The sequence below is a fragment of the Mya arenaria genome, chromosome 7 (assembly GCF_026914265.1).
Source record: "Mya arenaria isolate MELC-2E11 chromosome 7, ASM2691426v1".
In the NCBI taxonomy this organism is placed as follows: Eukaryota; Metazoa; Mollusca; class Bivalvia; order Myida; family Myidae; genus Mya; species Mya arenaria.
Window position 1 is genome coordinate 17,900,342 of NC_069128.1, and position 20,228 is coordinate 17,920,569.

Consider the following 20,228-nt stretch of genomic DNA (forward strand, 5'->3'; position numbering starts at 1 on the left):
CTTTTACAGGAAAAGCAATCAAGTACACTTGATTACCTGCATAGAAATAAAATTTATATATTTGTAAAAACAATCATTACAGGATTTTTGGTGCAAAATTAATGTACGTGCATTGACTAGTTTCGTGGCGCTAACAGTGATTGTTTTCCATTTCCGGCCTAGGCATAGGTGAGTTTGGTATGTGGGCACTGATCCGAACAATAGGTTTTATCCGGTGTCCTTCATCTTTCTAGAAATCTCTTTTAAGTAATATAAACTTTGTTCACAATCTTTGTAAAGTTTCCATAAGTACAGACTTTAGGTTTATTGATATTAATGTACTGCTTTAAGTTATTATGATCTATTGTATAAGTAATAGATACAGTACTAGTTTTTCTTCCAAAGTGTCCTCTTACAGACGTAAGAAGCCATTTTGCTAGGACGAACACCAAATTTGTCAGAGACGAAGCCGAGGATAAAATTGGTGTTCGTCCTAGCGAAACGGTTTATTACGTCTGTAAGAGGACACTTTTGAAGAAAACACGAGTAACTGTATCTGACTTATACGACGATAAGTGTATTGCATATATTAGTGAGAAATTAATGCATTAACAAATAAATAAATAGAGATTTATTAATAGATTAATAGAAATATTTTTCCGAAAGATAAACATTAGATTATTATCATGGTCTTTCTAAATACAATGTATCGGCTAGTGGGAATACTCGAAAATCTCGTGCACGGTCCGCTTACAACCGTACGAAGATACTTTGTCAATAGCTCTGCTGGGGGTAAGGTCGTATAAAGATTTTTGGTGGGGTTTAGTAGCTCGATTTCCTCGTCATTTTGTAGTAAATACTGTAGGACACTCGCAGTTTTGGAGAAGAAAGAAAGGAAATTTAAGAAAACAAATTGAACAGTTCGTTAGGGATATTTGGATGATAAGATTGATCTTCAGAAGTGGAAGTATAAAATAAAGACGGAGTGGGCGGCGGAGTCAACTAGAAAAATGGTGAGAATGGAAAATTATATTCTCTCAATTTAAAGGATTTGCAATGAAAGACAGTTGGGGTTGAACAATGAAGTGATGATTTAATTTTTGAATTGCGCTAAATCGCTATTTTTATATGTACACAAATCATTATGTGTTTTATTGTTTTGATTATTTGAGTAAAATGAATGAACATGATAATAAATCTAAATAAAAAATTGAAAGTGTGTCTGCCTGTCTCTCTGTCTAAAAAGAAAATCATTTACTGACATCAACAATCGTTTCCAAAATTTAAAAAATGGTCTTCCTATAATCAGTCTGCGAATCATTACAATGTTACCCCAAAACAATAAATAACCCCCTCTATCATTTCTCAGACAGAAATCCTTGTCCATTCATCTTGAAGGTTAGATTACAGGAAATCTTGTTCAGTAATAACTTCATCAAATATGAATGCAATGGAAAAACAATAGGTCGAGATATACACTATTTGTTGCAACATGGTATTTCTTTGCATCGAATTACATACAACCGGACGATTCTTTGTCATATTTAACCAATCATTACGTTTAACCATTTGAATCATATACAGGTGCAAAATAGCGAAAACATAACATGTTGAAAATTTATTAAGGTTTAATACAAGAGTCTGCTGATAAGCATCAACAATGTTACAACGTTGACATACTTGTGAGCTTTATTTCAATTTTCAGTACCGATCAGTTTGTTTTTCTTTTTGTCACAATGACCTTTACCTTTAACCTAGGTGCCCCAAAGGTAAGTTTGACGCCGCCTGCCCGAATAACGACGAACGTCGATCTAATAATCAAGTTTCACTCAATGAAAACCCTGTAGATGTAGATTCAGCCTGTTTTTTAAAATCACAAACCATTCAGATTTAAAACTTATAAGAATGGAAGTAGCCGATAGTCTCAGATGGGAAAACCGTGCTTCGAATTAATGACATATGTTAATTAAAAGAAATAAGGCATGTAAAAATGGGTAGGCACGTCCGAATCGGTGTAAGTTGCCTTAGTTCTACCGCCTTAGGTTTCAATTATTAAATCTGGAAAAGAATAAGACAATCAAAACTCCTCAGCCACTTTCCATCGAAAACAACATCAAATGTATGCCGGTACAGCTGTAGAAGGAATTCGTACATTTATTAATAATATTATTAATTCATTGTTTTGTTTAAACGTTTACTTAGTATTACTAGGTTCAAATTGATTCCGAGTGAAGTTTATTATTCCAAGAACAATAACTATTCCTAAGAGTGAAGGCCTTAGGTTTAACTGCTATATTGAAATTATTATACGGTGTAATTGCAGCGTAGTTAAATGTAAATAATTCTGGTATTGTAAACCGTACATATACAACCGATGTTGTTTTCGATGGAAAATGGTCGAAGAGATCCGATCAGGATGAAGATTAAAAATCGGGACACGTCTCCTCTCCATAGAATTGCGTATTGTTATCAGAGATCTAGGGTTTGTTCAGATAATTGCTTTCTGTATGTGTAAGCATTCAAATTCTTTGGAAATTCTCTTAGGGAAATATAATTTAATTCCTGATTTAGTTTTATTATAAGAATAATGCAGACGTTCAAGGCTACGAGACTGGGTAAAAAAGGAAATAAGTCTGGCCGATTGCAACTGTCATATTGGTTGCTATAAACAAATGATTACTCCTTTGTTTGCGTGAGTTTTGCAATGTTTTGGGATACCCTTGGATCTTCTTTAAATGATTAGACGATTTGAAAATATAATATTTTGATATGTGTGTAATGTCTGTTATATTTTAGGGTATTCCGTCAAATGTTTGGGTACATGGTTTGTCCCTGAAGTGTCCGCCACAGGCCTAGGTGGTCCGCTCTTTTTTCTGTAGAAACATTTTGTATTTGTTGTTTCAGTCGTCAAAATCGACCATAGCTAAATTATTGAGCAGACAAATTGAAAAACATCTCGTTGTCATTTGCTCACACAAACGTATAATTATGCTACCTCTTACTACTGACAAATAAGCCTTGGTTAAGAAATAGACTTACTGAAATGTATCTATGATGCCTTCGTTAGAATCGATCTACGAGTTATTAATGAACGAACAATTTGAAAAAAGGCCTGCGCAAAAATACAAACATCAATGTGTTATTGTTTCATTCGTGTCCTTTGTTTGATGTTTCATTGGACTTAATCATTTACATTTAAACAGGTCCTGGGTTATCTTTTATGCTATTGTGCTCTCCTTTCAAATAAGTTCATTTGCCGATGGTTTTCAGGAATACTTTAGGGCCTTAACAGGATGAGTTAGTCACAATTTTAAGACATGAATGTTGTTTATCTAGGAGTGAATGGAAAGTTCCTATACCACAATAGTATTATCTTTTGGCGTCCAGAGATAAAATAATTGGAAGCCTGATTTTACAAAACTATTGCGTCGATGTATCTCAAATATAGCTATTTGGGTCAAGGCTAGAAGGTACCCAACCTTTCTATATCGGTCGCTTGGTACCGTTTCGCCTAAAAGCCTTTAAATGGATATATGTTTCACGGTCGACTTGTTCCATCTATGAGCAATGTTCTCGCATGATTTATTTCGATTTTAATACATTAGAAATATCCTTCTAATCAAAAGCAATGTTGCTATCAGCAATGTGGTCTCGTAAATTTTAATTTATCGCGGCAAATAATGTCTATTAATTTCTTTGATCATTCGAAACTCAGTCTTCATTTCTTTTTTCGTTTGTGTCTGCAACCTAAAGCTTTAATGTGCTTCAACGAACATTTGATAGCTCAATTTATATATCTCATTCGAAGTAACGACAATTCGTTCAATTTATTAGCGAGCATTTTCAGATTCAAAGTTCTCAAATGCAGCCTCTTGTGCCTCATAGTGTCTAATACATAACCAAATGCTTCCAGTTGTCGAATAAAATATTCTATAACATGTGTCTATTCAGAGTTATTAGCCTACTCAGTTCAGCCAAAACAGCATCAACAGTTCATTGCCATGTTTTTATAATTTATATCAATTCATGGGCATGTTTTTACAATTCAAAACAATAAATGGGCATGTTTTGACAATTTATAATAATTAAGGGGCATGTAATGACAATTCATATCAAGTCAGTGGCATGTTTTGACAATTTATAACAATTAAGGGGCATGTTTTGACAATTCATAACACTGAATGTGAATGTCGTGACAATTTACAGTCTATATGATCATATGAAATAACTATTTCTTTAAGAAAAGTCATTGAAGTAGTAAGACAAAAAGTAATAAGAGACGATTTTATCAATAGTATACCAAGTAACGAACTTTAATTTCGTTGCAGCCACTATGTTGTTTTGAACGGCAAATGTAATAGGATCTTGTATATTTTTATTTTTTTCTCATTAGCTTCCTCCATTGTTTTCCTTTGATTATGACCATATTTCAATTAGTTCGTTGGTGTCTCTAAATAAATTATTTAAGTGTATTGTAATGAACTCACAGAATATGCATTTTCACAATCACTTTTGTTAAAACCATTTTTATAAAAAGCCTGACCTATTTAAAACAAGTCCAAAGTTTTTGTCAATATCGTTAGAGCTATGACATGTCTACTCACTATCCATCCAATTAATGGCAAACCAAAATGAGCATACATCATTCAGATCGAGTTTGTTCCTCGTAGTAATGTGTTAAAACAAGCATTTGTTATGTTGGAGTCAATATTTGTATTCTGAATGGTAAACAAGTATGATTTACACACTGTGTGCGTGGTAAAACCATAAGAGTTATTCGCAGGAAATAAATTACACCACTTCACTAAACCTTAAAACAACTGTGTTTTAATCCTGTAGGTTGTTTTCGATTAGAGGGTGTGTTTTTTTTCAAATATAATATAGGTAATAGCTAATTAACTAATTTCCTAGGTGATTTTCGGCTCTTATCATACTAAGTCCTTGAAACACTTATTCTGGTGAAGTGACAGCGTATTAAGTACAACGTCATGGTCCAATATATTTATCGACTCAGACAAGTATACCAATAACCAAATTATAGTGCATGAAATACCTGGATATGAACTGATGACCTCCATTTGCTTTGAGAAAACCAGAACGTTGTTATGTGTGGTGACAGTATCATTACATTAGTGCAATGTCAGTAGCGACCCCATTTATATTCAATGTACTTAGAAACTCGGCCAGTTTTTTAAGGATCTATTTTTCTTTAAATAAATTTCACGTGGACATAACATGTCCAGGAAGTCGTTAAATTGTTAAGAAAATCCAGCACATTGGCTATATTGCAATATATTCTTTGCTATTTGAATAACGACTTGAAATTAGTACGGAAGATATTATCCTCCATTAAATTAATGACTATTTCTAATTGTATAAGACATTTGAAATGACAACTGAATGTACCCTTTTAACTAAAATATCACATGAACTCGACTGTTCTATTATTCTGCAAGTAACATGTTCTTTTCACTTTTCAATTATGTACGATTCTAAATAAGAAGCCGTCATCGTCATCCATGTGTATAGGTTTTGTTATTATTGTCTGCCTGTATTTCCTGCATGACTTGTCGTTGCCTAATATTTGAATTAAAGTTAAGAGTTGAAATATATTGACAAACCATTCTTAAAGTTAGCCATCTATAATATTTTCTTTTACGTATACATAGATGTGTTCACGCATTTAGGATAGGAAAACTTTGACTTTTTCTCTGTCAGTTTATATTGATTAACCATTACATTGCTTGAATAACCCAATTATGATACACAGATGGAGGTAACAAAACAAAGTCGTACCATGATTGCAAAGAAATTGTATTACTTCATTTTTTAAATAGCATAATGTCCATCTGATAAAAAGCTTTCGGTGATAACAAAAATACTTAAATTTAACATTCTTTACTTTGAAATGAAACTTTTCCACTAGCATTATTTGTATAGATGACGGACAAATTACCATAACCCTGTGGAAACAATAGGCCTTTGGCAGGGCTGTCAGATGTAACACTGTATACATACTACGTGGTTAGAACGCCATATGTAAACAGATTCTTGATGCGTATTCGGACAGTTGTACCCCGTCAAAATTGATTTGTACTTATTTTTATTTTTATGCGTCGAACTTAAATTCAAATATCCATAATTTAAAGCTTGGATATATTTCTGTCTTGGTTCTGTTCGGAAATACAGATCTTTTTGGCCATTTTGATGCAATTTACAAAAAATGTTTTGTAACCAATATATTTATTTCATATTTTCGTTAAATAAATATATTTTCATAATAGAAACAAATATATTCCTCGTCTTATATTCGCCGGTAAAATTTTCCTATATTTAAGCAAAGGTCTGGTAATACATTTTTGGATGTTTCATCGGTCAAATGTGTTCAAAAGACAACAACTTATTTGTGACAGACAGCCACTTGCTTTTATTCGCGAATATTGGATAACAAATTGGATTAGATAACAAATTAGGAGGATAATTCTTTCATAACTGAGACAGTGAAGTTCGTAAAAACATCTCAGCAAAACTTATGACGGGCACGAGATGTTGCGAAGTTACGCAATGATAAACTCAATAAAACAGGAAATTCCAATAGCGCAACATATAGTTTCTACTTAGCTACATAAGAAGAAAACATATTTACACAGTTACTTGAAATAGTGCGCCACCTGTAGAGAGTAATAAAGATAAGGACGAATAACTTGTACAATTATACATAAATATTTTATTTTCCAGAAACACATTATTCAATAAACCGAAAAACTAAAAAGGGAATAGTTCATCATAGTTTAGATGAAGTAGGTATCATTGATCAGTATGATATAATCTACAGAAACTTTTGGAATATTTTTCCATATGCCGTAAAAGAAGAGAATATTCATCAAAGAAATGCATACATCTTAAAATAATATAAGCCTCCTGCAAATAAGGTTTTCCAACCATTCCCGTTAATATATCTTTTAGAGTGCGGTCTGTGAAACATCTCGGAGATTATTACTAGTTCTGTGCGTTACGTAGTATAGCGCAGAACTTTTGTCTTAACATTTTGGCGCGCACATATTAGTGCGCGGTTTAATCGGGTGTAAAAGTCAGGTGACAAATGGCTATTGGTCGGCGGTTTAGGCGGGATAATGGTCGTGGCGATTAGTTCTATGCTCGACAGCGATCTGAACGGTCAACTTTTCAGGCAATCAGGTTCAAGTTTATGTTGTTTTACAATATTAGGTATGATTTTGTAAGAGAAATGTACAGATATATGGCAATGTTGTCTTAAAGCATGACACAATAATACTCGCATATTGTATATGGTATGTTAAGTGTATTATTTCGCAAGTCTTAAGATATAGTGGGAACAGTTTTCCAGAGCATTTTACACTCTATTGTTGTTGTCTAAGTGTATCTCTGGTTTTTAATCTGACCCATGATATCTTTTCATATAGTTTGTTGTTTAACAGAACGCTTTAATTGTAAGCAAATATTTCGTAGAAAACGATTTGATCAGATGTATATTATTGTAACGATGTTGTACGTACTATACCAGTGAACTGCTGACGCTGTTTCAAGCAATAAATCGCATGTCCTGCCCCGGCATCGCATGTCCTGCCCCGGCAAAGGTGTTTGTTATTTGTAAAAGAAGTGTTCAGACTGTCTGAGATAGAAATCCCTGACCTTTTGTTTACAATTCAGATTACAGTAACAATCCCCTTGAAATTGAAATATAGTCTATAGAATAAGATTAAGACGGATCATATTGACTCATATGGGAAAGACCGTGCAGATTTATGTAATTCCTGACTGTATTAAATCGAAAAGTACAATTAATCGTCTGCAATATCGTGGAGTTCAAGGCAAATCAAATCCGTACTGCTAGAATAATAGTAAACGTTGCTGAAGGGAGTATCACTTCTTGGTCCTTGGGTTTAAAGCTGTGTGTCGATGACTGCCTGCAAGGCCGTTGTTGGTAACGAATTAAAAGGTCTGCCCGCGCCTAATGCAATCCTTGGCCAAAATTTCAACTTAACGGAATCTTGGAGAAAAATGCAAAGCTGGATGTTTAACCAATGATTGCATCATTAAAACACAAGCAACTCTTAAATATTTCACAAGTGTACACGCAGATGATAACATAGACTTTTACAGGCAAAGAATCGATTTTGGCATAAAATGTTATTTAGAAATTAAGGTCACTTACTTGTGTGCTTACAAAGATTGTGACCCGTGGTGACCCTTAATAACTCGACGTGTTTAATGTTTAACCCTATGAATATATAGTCTTCCGGAAGTAAACAAGTATGATTTACACATTTCTTGCATGGTCATCATACATAGCTGTACTCCCTATATTTTCTCAGTAAATATTCCAGGAGGAAAAAAACAACGTTATTTAGAGACAACAACACAGTATAGCCACCATTACCTTGATAGTACAAATAACTAAAAGTATGTCAGTTTTATATGGTTTTATATGGTTGAACATTTTATATTTAGGTGTAATAGTGTCATTATTTTTTTAATAGTTTTCTTACCAGGGGCCTGTAATGTTAAACGTAGAATCTTAGAATTTGATGAATGAAACGCCGGTGGAAAATAGCATTGTGTAGGGCTGAATATGCATTGTGGTATGATAGTGTAGGGCTGGCTATGTATTGTGGTATTATAGTGTATGGCTGGTTATGCATTGCGGTATGATAGCGTAGGGCTTGCTATACATTGTGGTATGATAGTGTAGGGCTGGCTATGCATTGTGGTATGACAGTGTATGGCTGGCTATGTATTGTGGTATGATAGTGTAGGGTTGGCTATGCATTGTGGTATGATAGTTTAGGGCTGGCTATGCATTGTTGTATGATAGTGTAGGGATGGCTATGTATTGTGGTATGATAGTGTAGGGTTGGCTGCACATTGTGGTATGACAGTGTATGGCTGGCTATGTATTGTGGTATGATAGTGTAGGGTTGGCTATGCATTGTGGTATGATAGTTTAGGGCTGGCTATGCATTGTTGTATGATAGTGTAGGGATGGCTATGTATTGTGGTATGATAGTGTAGGGTTGGCTGTACATTGTGGTATGATAGTGTAGGGCTGGCTATGTATGGTGGTATGATATATAGGGCTGGCTAAGCATTGTGGTATGATATAAAGGGCTTGCTCTATGCATTGTGGTATGATATATAGGGCTGGCTATGCATTGTGGTATGATAGATAGGGCTGGCTATGCATTGTGATATGAAAGTGTATGGCTGGCTATGCATTGTGGTATAAAAGTGTAGGGCTGGCTTTGCATTGTGGTATAATAGTGCAGGGCTGGTTATGCATTGTGGTATGATAGTGAAGGGCTGGCTATGTATTGTGGTATGATAGTGTTGGGCTGGTTATGTATTTTGGTATTTTAGTGCAAGGCTGGTTATGCATTGTGGTTTTAAAGTGTATGGTTTGCTATGTATTGTTGTATGATAGCGTATGGCTGGCTATGCATTGTGGTATGATGGATAGAGCTGGCTACGTATTGCGGTATGATAGTGTAGGGCTGGATATGCATTGTGGTATGATAGTGTAGGGCTGGCTATGTATTGTGGTATGATAGTGTTGGGCTGGATATGTATTGTGGTATTTTAGTGCAAGGCTGGTTATGCATTGTGGTTTTAAAGTGTATGGTTTGCTATGTATTGTTGTATGATAGCGTATGGCTGGCTATGCATTGTGGTATGATGGATAGAGCTGGCTACGTATTGTGGTATGATAGTGTAGGGCTGGATATGCATTGTGGTATGATAGTGTAGGGCTGGCAATGTATTGTGGTATGATAGTGTAGGGCTGGTTATACATTGTGGAATGATAGTGTAGGGCTGACTATGTATTGTGGTATGATAGTGCAGAGCTGGTTATGCATTGTGGTGTGATAGTGCAGGGTTTGCTATGTATTGTGGTATGATAGTGTAGGGTTTGCTATGTATTGTGGTATGATAGTGTAGGGTTTGCTATGTATTGTGGTATGATAGTGTAGGGTTTGCTATGTATTGTGGTATGATAGTGCAGGGTTTGCTATGTATTGTGGTATGATAGTGTAGGGTTGGCTATTCATTGTGGTATGATATTGAAGGTAGATAGTGTAGGGTTTGCTATGTATTGCTATGGATTGTGGTATGATAGTGTAGGGCTGGCTATGCAGTGTGGTATGATAGTGTAGGGCTGGCTATTCATTGTGGTATAATGGATAGTGCTGGCTATGCATTGTGGTACTATGGATAGGGTTGGCTATTCATTGTGGTATGATATTAAAGGTAGATAGTGTAGGTTTTGCTATGTATTGCTATGTATTGTGGTATGATAGTGTAGGGCTGGCTATGCGGTGTGGTATGATAGTGTAGGGCTGGCTATTCATTGTGGTATGATGGATAGTGCTGGCTATGTATTGTGGTATGATAGTGTAGGGCTGGGTATGTATTGTGGTATGATAGTGTAGGGCTGGCTATGCATTGTGGTATAATAGTGTAGGGCTGGCTATGTATTGTGGTATGATAGATATGGCTGGCTGTGCATTGTGGTAAGATGTAGATTAGCGATATCATGCCACTAGAATATGTATGTGTGAAGACGACTCTTATATGTAACATAATAGTAATGCATGCAGTTCCTTCCCTTGATAATGTTTCACATTTTGAAAAAAAAAAACTGTACAAAATACAAAAATATAATTCAATGGAAATATCTGTTCTATAATATTTTCATAACCTTCCACTGAAGTATCAAATGGTGTGACATTATTATAATTGATTTTAGATTATAGGTATAATAATATACATATATCCATTGTATTAATTTTATGCTCCCCTAAATAAGAACATGCAGTCGCCGCCTTGTACATCCTTCCTTCCATCCGTCCGTCACACCCTTGCCCGGAGAATAATTTCCAAACAACTGATAAGATTGAAATATATCTTGATATATAAATAGATAAATGGCAATGAGAGGGGGGCCCTCCCTTCAACCATTTTCTTTCATAATTGCGAATTATTCGGACTATATCTTGGACAATACTTTAGGGATTGAAATAAAACTTGGTCTATAGGTTTAGATGACAACAAGAGGAATTGCAATGCATGAATATCATTACCAAATCAATCATAATCATTAAGTTAAGTATCCCCTTAACCATTTTTTCAATTGTTTTCTAACATTGGTGCTTGTCGGGGCCATAATCTTGGAAAGTGTTAAAGGGATTGAAATGAAACTTCAAATAAAGATAGATGGCAAGGAGAGTGCATAGCAAAACAACATGCTCCTGTTCTGCATATTTAGTTCTCTCGCTTATACCTGACTATGTTTAAGTAATATGTGCTTGTCCGGACCACATCTTGGAATGTACTTAGTGTTAAAATAAAACTTGGTGTATGAATAAATGGCAATGATAGCAAGTGTAGTACCCAAGAATAATAATACCTTTATATATATTTAGTTATCTCCACTTAATTTGATTTATTTCTATAACAGGTGCTTGTTCGGTAAAAAATCTCGATTATTTCTTAAAATGGGAGTGGTACAAGCATTATTGGCAGAAGTTGTAGGCGCAAACAGTTTCAGTTTGATTGTGACCCTTTCTATTGGCAGAAGTAGTTAGCACAACAGGTCTCTGTTTGAGTGTAACCCTTTCTTGTGGCAGAAATAGTCGGCACAACAAGTCTCAGTTTTATTGTGACCCTTTCTATTGGCAGAAGTAGAAGGCAAAACCAGTCTTAGGTTGTGACCCTTTCTATTGGCAGAAGAAGTAGGCACAACCAGTCTCTGTTTGATTGTTACCCTTTCTATTGGCAGAAGTAGTAGGCACAGCCAGTCTCATTTTGAGTGTGACCCTTTTTATTGACAGAAATGGTAGGCACAACAAGTCTCAGTTTGATTGCGATCATTTCTATTGGCAGAGGTGGTCGGCACAACAAGTCTCAGTTTGATTGTGACCCTTTCTATTGGCAGAAGTGGTAGCCACAACAAGTCTCAGTTTGATTGCGATCATTTCTTCTGGCAGAAGTGGTAGGCACAACAAGTCTCAGTTTGATTGTGACCCTTTCTATTGGCAGAGAAAGTAGGCATAACCAATCTCAGTTTGATTGTGACCCTTTCTATTGGCAGAGAAAGTAGGCATAACCAATCTCAGTTTGATTGTGACCCTTTCTATTGGCAGAGAAAGTAGGCACAACGAGTCTCGGTTTGATTGTGACCCTTTCTATTGGCAGAGAAAGTAGGCATAACGAGTCTCGGTTTGATTGTGACCCTTTCTATTGGCAGAGAAAGTAGGCATAACCAATCTCAGTTTGATTGTGTCCCTTTCTATTGGCAGAAAAAGTAGGCATAACCAATCTCAGTTTGATTGTGACCCTTTCTATTGGCAGAGAAAGTAGGCACAACAAGTCTCAGTTTGATTGTGACCCTTTCTATTGGCAGAGAAAGTAGGCATAACCAATCTCAGTTTGATTGTGACCCTTTCTATTGGCAGAGAAAGTAGGCACAACCAGTCTTAGGTTGTGACCCTTTCTATTGGCAGAAGAAGTAGGCACAACCAGTCTCTGTTTGATTGTTACCCTTTCTATTGGCAGAAGTAGTAGACACAGCCAGTCTCATTTTGAGTGTGACCCTTTTTATTGACAGAAATGGTGGCACAACAAGTCTCAGTTTGATTGCGATCATTTCTTTTTGCAAAAGTGGTAGGCACAACAAGTCTCAGTTTGGTTGTGACCCTTTCTATTGGCAGAAGTGGTAGCCACAACAAGTCTCAGTTTGATTGCGATCATTTCTTCTGGCAGAAGTGGTAGGCACAACAAGTCTCAGTTTGATTGTGACCCTTTCTATTGCCAGAGAAAGTAGGCATAACCAATCTCAGTTTGATTGTGACCCTTTTTATTGGCAGAGAAAGTAGGCACAACGAGTCTTAGTTTGATTGTGACCCTTTCTATTGGCAGAGAAAGTAGGCAAAACGAGTCTCTGTTTGATTGTGACCCTTTCTATTGGCAGAGAAAGTAGGCATAACCAATCTCAGTTTGATTGGGACCCTTTCTATTGGCAGAGAAAGTAGGCACAACAAGTCTCAGTTTCATTGTGACCCTTTCTACTGGCAGAGAAAGTAGGCACAACGAGTCTCAGTTTGATTGTGACCCTTTCTATTGGCAGAGAAAGTAGGCATAACCAATCTCAGTTTGATTGTGTCTCTTTCTATTGGCAGAAAAAGTAGGCATAACCAATCTCAGTTTGATTGTGACCCTTTCTATTGGCAGAGAAAGTAGGCACAACAAGTCTCAGTTTGATTGTGACCCTTTCTATTGGCAGAGAAAGTAGGCATAACCAATCTCAGTTTGATTGTGACCCTTTCTATTGGCAGAGAAAGTAGGCATAACCAATCTCAGTTTGATTGTGACCCTTTCTATTGGCAGAGAAAGTAGGCACAACCAGTCTCTGTTTGATTGTTACCCTTTCTATTGGCAGAAGTAGTAGACACAGCCAGTCTCATTTTGAGTGTGACCCTTTTTATTGACAGAAATGGTGGCACAACAAGTCTCAGTTTGATTGCGATCATTTCTTTTTGCAAAAGTGGTAGGCACAACAAGTCTCAGTTTGGTTGTGACCCTTTCTATTGGCAGAAGTGGTAGCCACAACAAGTCTCAGTTTGATTGCGATCATTTCTTCTGGCAGAAGTGGTAGGCACAACAAGTCTCAGTTTGATTGTGACCCTTTCTATTGCCAGAGAAAGTAGGCATAACCAATCTCAGTTTGATTGTGACCCTTTCTATTGGCAGAGAAAGTAGGCACAACCAGTCTTAGGTTGTGACCCTTTCTATTGGCAGAAGAAGTAGGCACAACCAGTCTCTGTTTGATTGTTACCCTTTCTATTGGCAGAAGTAGTAGACACAGCCAGTCTCATTTTGAGTGTGACCCTTTTTATTGACAGAAATGGTGGCACAACAAGTCTCAGTTTGATTGCGATCATTTCTTTTTGCAAAAGTGGTAGGCACAACAAGTCTCAGTTTGGTTGTGACCCTTTCTATTGGCAGAAGTGGTAGCCACAACAAGTCTCAGTTTGATTGCGATCATTTCTTCTGGCAGAAGTGGTAGGCACAACAAGTCTCAGTTTGATTGTGACCCTTTCTATTGCCAGAGAAAGTAGGCATAACCAATCTCAGTTTGATTGTGACCCTTTTTATTGGCAGAGAAAGTAGGCACAACGAGTCTTAGTTTGATTGTGACCCTTTCTATTGGCAGAGAAAGTAGGCAAAACGAGTCTCTGTTTGATTGTGACCCTTTCTATTGGCAGAGAAAGTAGGCATAACCAATCTCAGTTTGATTGTAACCCTTTCTATTGGCAGAGAAAGTAGGCATAACCAATCTCAGTTTGATTGTGACCCTTTGTTTTGGCAGAGAAAGTAGGCATAACCAATCTCAGTTTGATTGTGACCCTTTCTATTGGCAGAGAAAGTAGGCACAACAAGTCTCAGTTTCATTGTGACCCTTTCTATTGGCAGAGAAAGTAGGCACAACGAGTCTCAGTTTGATTGTGACCCTTTTTATTGGCAGAGAAAGTAGGCACAACAAGTCTCAGGTTGATTGTGACCCTTTCTATTGGCAGAGAAAGTAGGCACAACGAGTCTCAGTTTGATTGTGACCCTTTCTATTGGCAGAGAAAGTAGGCATAACCAATCTCAGTTTGATTGTGACCCTTTCTATTGGCAGAGAAAGTAGGCACAACAAGTCTCAGTTTGATTGTGACCTTTTCTATTGGCAGAGAAAGTAGGCACAACGAGTATCAGTTTGGTTGTTACCCATTCGATTGGCAGTAGTAGGCACAATTAGTCTCAGTTTGATTGTGACCCTTTCTATTGGCAGACAAAGTAGGCACAACAAGTATCAGTTTGATTGTGACCCTTTCTTTTGGCAGAGAAATAGGCACAACTAGTCTCAGTTTGATTGTGAACCTTTCTATTGGCAGAGAAAGTAGGCACAACGAGTCTCAGTTTGATTGTGACCCTTTCTATTGGCAGAGAAAGTAGGCATAACCAATCTCAGTTTGATTGTGACCCTTTCTATTGGCGGAGAAAGTAGGCACAACAAGTCTCAGTTTGATTGTGACCTTTTCTATTTGGCAGAGAAAGTAGCCACAACGAGTATCAGTTTGGTTGTTACCCATTCGATTGGCAGTAGTAGGCACAATTAGTCTCAGTTTGATTGTGACCCTTTCTATTGGCAGACAAAGTAGGCACAACAAGTATCAGTTTGATTGTGACCCTTTCTTTTGGCAGAAGTGGTAGGCACAACCAGTCTGTTTGATTGTGACCCTTTCTATTGGCAGAAGAGGTAGGCACAACCAGTCTGTTTGGTTGTGACCCTTTCTATTGGCAAAAGAAGTAGGCAAAACTAGTCTGTTTGATTGTGACCCTTTATATTTGCAGAAGAAGTAGGTACAACAAATCTCAGTTTGATTGTGACTCTTTCCACTGGCAGAAGATGTAGGCTCAAACAGTCTCGGTTTGGTTTGACCTCTGATTGTGACCTTTCCTTTTGGCAGAAATGTAGGCACAACAAGTCTAAGTTTGATTATAAATCTTTCTTTTGGCAGAAGTGGTAGGCACAACAAGTCTGAACTTGATTGTGACCCTTTCTATTTACAGAAGTAGTAGGCACAAGTCTCAACTTGATTGTGACCCTTTCTATTGGCAGAAGAAGAAGGAACAACCAGTCTCAGGTTGTGACCCTTTCTATTGGCAGAAGTAGTAGGCACAACCAGTGTCTGTTTGATTGTTTCCATTTCTATTGGCAGAAGTAGAAGGCACAACCAGTCTCAGTTTGATTGTGACCCTTTCTATTGGCAGAAGTAGTAGGCACAACAAGTCTCAGTTTTATTGTGACCCTTTTTATTGACAGAAATTGTAGGCACAACAAGTCTCAGTTTGATTATGAATCTTTCTTTTGGCAGAAGTGGTAGGCACAACAAGTCTAAACTTGATTGTGACCCTTTCTATTTACAGAAGTAGTAGGCACAACAAGTCTCAACTTGAATGTGACCCTTTCTATTGGCAGAAGAAGAAGGAACAACCAGTCTCAGGTTGTGACCCTTTCTATTGGCAGAAGTAGTAGGCACAACCAGTGTCTGTTTGATTGTTTCCATTTCTATTGGCAGAAGTAGAAGGCACAACCAGTCTCAGTTTGATTGTGACCCTTTCTATTGGCAGAAGTAGTAGGCACAACAAGTCTCAGTTTTATTGTGACCCTTTTTATTGACAGAAATTGTAGGCACAACAATTCTCAGTTTGATTGCGATCATTTCTTTTGGCAGAAGTTGTAGGCACAACAAGTCTCAACTTGATTGTGACCCTTTCTATTGGCAGAAGAAGAAGGAACAACCAGTCCCAGGTTGTGACCCTTTCTATTGGCAGAAGTAGTAGGCACAACCAGTGTCTGTTTGATTGTTTCCATTTCTATTGGCAGAAGTAGAAGGCACAACCAGTCTGTTTGATTGTGACCCTTTCTATCGGCAGATGTAGTAGGCACAACCAGTCTTTGTGACCCTTTCTATTGGCAGATGTAGTAGGCACAACCAGTGTCTGTTTGATTGTGACCCTTTCTAATGGCAGAAGAAGTATGCACAGCCAGTATCAATTTGATTGTGACCCTTTCTATTGACAGAAATGGTAGGCACAACAAGTCTAAACTTGATTGTGACCCTTTCTATTTACAGAAGTAGTAGGCACAACAAGTCTCAACTTGATTGTGACCCTTTCTATTGGCAGAAGAAGAAGGAACAACCAGTCTCAGGTTGTGACCCTTTCTATTGGCAGAAGTAGTAGGCACAACCAGTGTCTGTTTGATTGTTTCCATTTCTATTGGCAGAAGTAGAAGGCACAACCAGTCTCAGTTTGATTGTGACCCTTTCTATTGGCAGAAGTAGTAGGCACAACAAGTCTCTGTTTTATTGTGACCCTTTTTATTGACAGAAATTGTAGGCACAACAATTCTCAGTTTGATTGCGATCATTTCTTTTGGCAGAAGTTGTAGGCACAACAAGTCTCAACTTGATTGTGACCCTTTCTATTGGCAGAAGAAGAAGGAACAACCAGTCCCAGGTTGTGACCCTTTCTATTGGCAGAAGTAGTAGGCACAACCAGTGTCTGTTTGATTGTTTCCATTTCTATTGGCAGAAGTAGAAGGCACAACCAGTCTGTTTGATTGTGACCCTTTCTATTGGCAGATGTAGTAGGCACAACCAGTCTTTGTGACCCTTTCTATTGGCAGATGTAGTAGGCACAACCAGTGTCTGTTTGATTGTGACCCTTTCTAATGGCAGAAGAAGTAGGCACAGCCAGTATCAATTTGATTGTGACCCTTTTTATTGACAGAAATGGTAGGCACAACAAGTCTCATATTGATTGCGATCATTTCTTTTTGCAGAAGTGGTAGGCACAACATGTCTCATTTTGATTGTAACCCTTTCCATTGGCAGAAGAGGTAGGCTCAAATAGTCTCGGTTTGATTATGACTCTTTCCATTGGCAGAAGATGTAGGCTCAAACAGTCTCGGTTTGATTTGGCCTCTTTCCACTGGCAGAAGTGGTAGGCACAGACAGTCACGGTTTGATTGGGACCCTTTCCATTGCCAGAAGTTGTAGGCACAGTCTCGGTTTGATTATGACTCTTTCCATTGGTAGAAGAGATAGGCTCAAAGAGTCTCGGTTTGATTTGGCCTCTTTCCACAGGCAGAAGTCTTAGGCACAGACAGTCACGGTTCGATTGGGACCCTTTCCATTGCCAGAAGTTGTAGGCACAGTCTCGGTTTGATTATGACTCTTTCCATTGCCAGAAGAGGTAGGTTCAAACAGTCTCGGTTTGATTTGGCCTCTTTCCACAGGCAGAAGTTGTAGGCACAGACAGTCACGGTTTGATTGGGACCCTTTCCATTGCCAGAAGTTGTAGGCACAGTCTCGGTTTGATTATGACTCTTACCATTGGCAGAAGAGGTAGGCTCAAACAGTCTCGGTTTGATTTGGCCTCTTTCCACAGGCAGAAGTGGTAGGCACAGACAGTCACGGTTTGATTGGGACCCTTTCCATTGGCAGAAGTGGTAGGCATAGTCTCGGTTTGATTGGGACTCTTTCCATTGCCAGAAGTTGTAGGCATAGTCTCGGTTTGATTGGGACCCTTTCCATTGCCAGAAGAATTAGGCGCAACAAGTATCAGTTTGATTGGGACCCTTTTCATTGACAAAAGTAGTAGGCACAACCAGTCTCTGTTTGATTTGGCCTCTTTTCATTTGCAGAAGTGGTGGGCACAAGTAGTCTCGGTTTAATTTGGCCTTTTTCCATTGGCAGAAGTGGTGGGCACAAACAGTCTTGGTTTGATTCCGCCACTATCCATTGGCAGTAGTGTTAGGCACAAGTAGTATTGGTTTGATTTGGCCTTTTTCCATTGGCAGAAGTGGTGGGCACAAACAGCCTCGGTTGGAATGTAACCCTTTCTATTGGCAGATGTAGTAGGCACAACAAGTCTCAGTTTGATTGTGACCTTTTCTTTTGGCAGAAATGGTAGGCACAACAAGTCTCAGTTTGATTGCGATCATTTCTTCTGGCAGAAGTGGTAGGCACAACAAGTCTCAGGTTGTGACCTTTTCTATTGGCAGAAGTAGTAGGCACAACCAGTCTCTGTTTGTTTGTTACCCTTTCTATTGGCAGAAGTAGTAGGCATAACTAATCTCAGTTTGATTGTGACCCATTTTATTGACAGAAATAGTAGGCACAACCAGTCTCAGTTTGATTGTTACCCTTTCTATTGGCAGAAAAAATAGGCATAACCAAATTTCAGTTTGATTGTGACCCTTTCTATTGGCAGAAGTAGTAGGCACAACCAGTCTCTGTTTGATTGTTACCCTTTCTATTGGCAGAAGTAGTAGGCACAGCCAGTCTCAATTTGATTGTGACCCTTTTTATTGACAGAAATGGTAGGCACAACAAGTCTCAGTTTGATTTCGATCATTTCTTTTTGCAGAAGTGGTAGGCACAACATGTCTCTTTTTGATTGTAACCCTTTCCATTGGCAGAAGAAGTAGGCTCAAACAGTCTCGGTTTGATTTGACCTCTTTCCACTGGCAGAAGTGGTAGGCAAAGACAGTTTCGGTTTGATTGGGACCCATTCCATTGCCAGAAGTGGTAGGCACAGTCTCGGTTTGATTGGGACCCTTTCTTTTGGCAGAAGTAGTAGGCACAACCAGTCTGTTTGATTGTGACCCATTCCATTGCCAGAAGTGGTAGGCACAGTCTCGGTTTGATTGGGACCCATTCCATTGCCTGAAGTGGTGGGCACAGTCTCGGTTCGATTGGGACCCTTTTCATTGGCAGAAGTGGTAGGCATAGTCTCGGTTTGATTGGGACCCTTTCCATTGGCAGAAGTGGTAGGCACAGTCTCGGTTTGATTGGGACCTATTCACTTGCTAGAAGTGGTAGGCATAGTCTCGGTTTGATTGGGACCCATTCCATTGCCTGAAGTGGTGGGCACAGTCTCGGTTTGATTGGGACCCATTCCATTGCCTGAAGTGGTGGGCACAGTCTCGGTTTGATTGGGACCCATTCCATTGCCTGAAGTGGTGGGCACAGTCTCGGTTTGATTGGGACCCATTCCATTGGCAGAAGTGGTAGGCACAGTCTCGGTTTGATTGGGACCCATTCCACTGGCAGAAGTGGTAGGCATAGTCTTGGTTTGATTGGGACCCATTCCATTGGCAGAAGTGGTAGGCACAGTCTCGGTTTGATTGGGACCCATTCCACTGGCAGAAGTGGTAGGCATAGTCTTGGTTTGATTGGGACCCATTCCATTGGCAGAAGTGGTAGGCACAGTCTCGGTTTGATTGGGACCCATTCCACTGGCAGAAGTGGTAGGCACAGTCTCGGTTTGATTGGGACCCATTCCATTGGCAGAAGTGGTAGGCACAGTCTCGGTTTGATTGGGACCCATTCCATTGGCAGAAGTGGTAGGCACAGTCTCGGTTTGATTGGGATCCTTTCCATTGGCAGAAGTGGTAGGCATAGTCTCGGTTTGATTGGGACCCATTCCATTGGCAGAAGTGGTAGGCATAGTCTCGGTTTGATTGGGCCTTTTTCCATTGACATAGGCAGATTTTACAGAACTTTGTTAAAGTAAACACAGTTGTTAATGGCATCATTGTTGTTAACTTTAAAATCTTTATTGACCTTAAACTTTTATGTGCACATTTGTCATCTGCA

General features: G+C 38.4%; 1 protein-coding gene across 1 annotated transcript; it reads right to left on the reverse strand.

Moving 5' to 3' along the window:
- Positions 1-19,431: 19,431 nt before the first annotated feature.
- LOC128240978 (uncharacterized) lies at positions 19,432-20,079 on the reverse strand. The gene has a single exon (XM_052957966.1). The coding sequence runs from the start codon at positions 20,077-20,079 to the stop codon at positions 19,432-19,434; it is 648 nt and encodes a 215-aa protein (XP_052813926.1).
- Positions 20,080-20,228: the final 149 nt, after the last annotated feature.

Excerpts from the sequence above, each read along its gene's own strand:
- LOC128240978 (XM_052957966.1), bottom strand. The coding sequence starts at position 20,079 with ATGCCTACCACTTCTGCCAATGGAATGGGTCCCAATCAAACCGAGACT.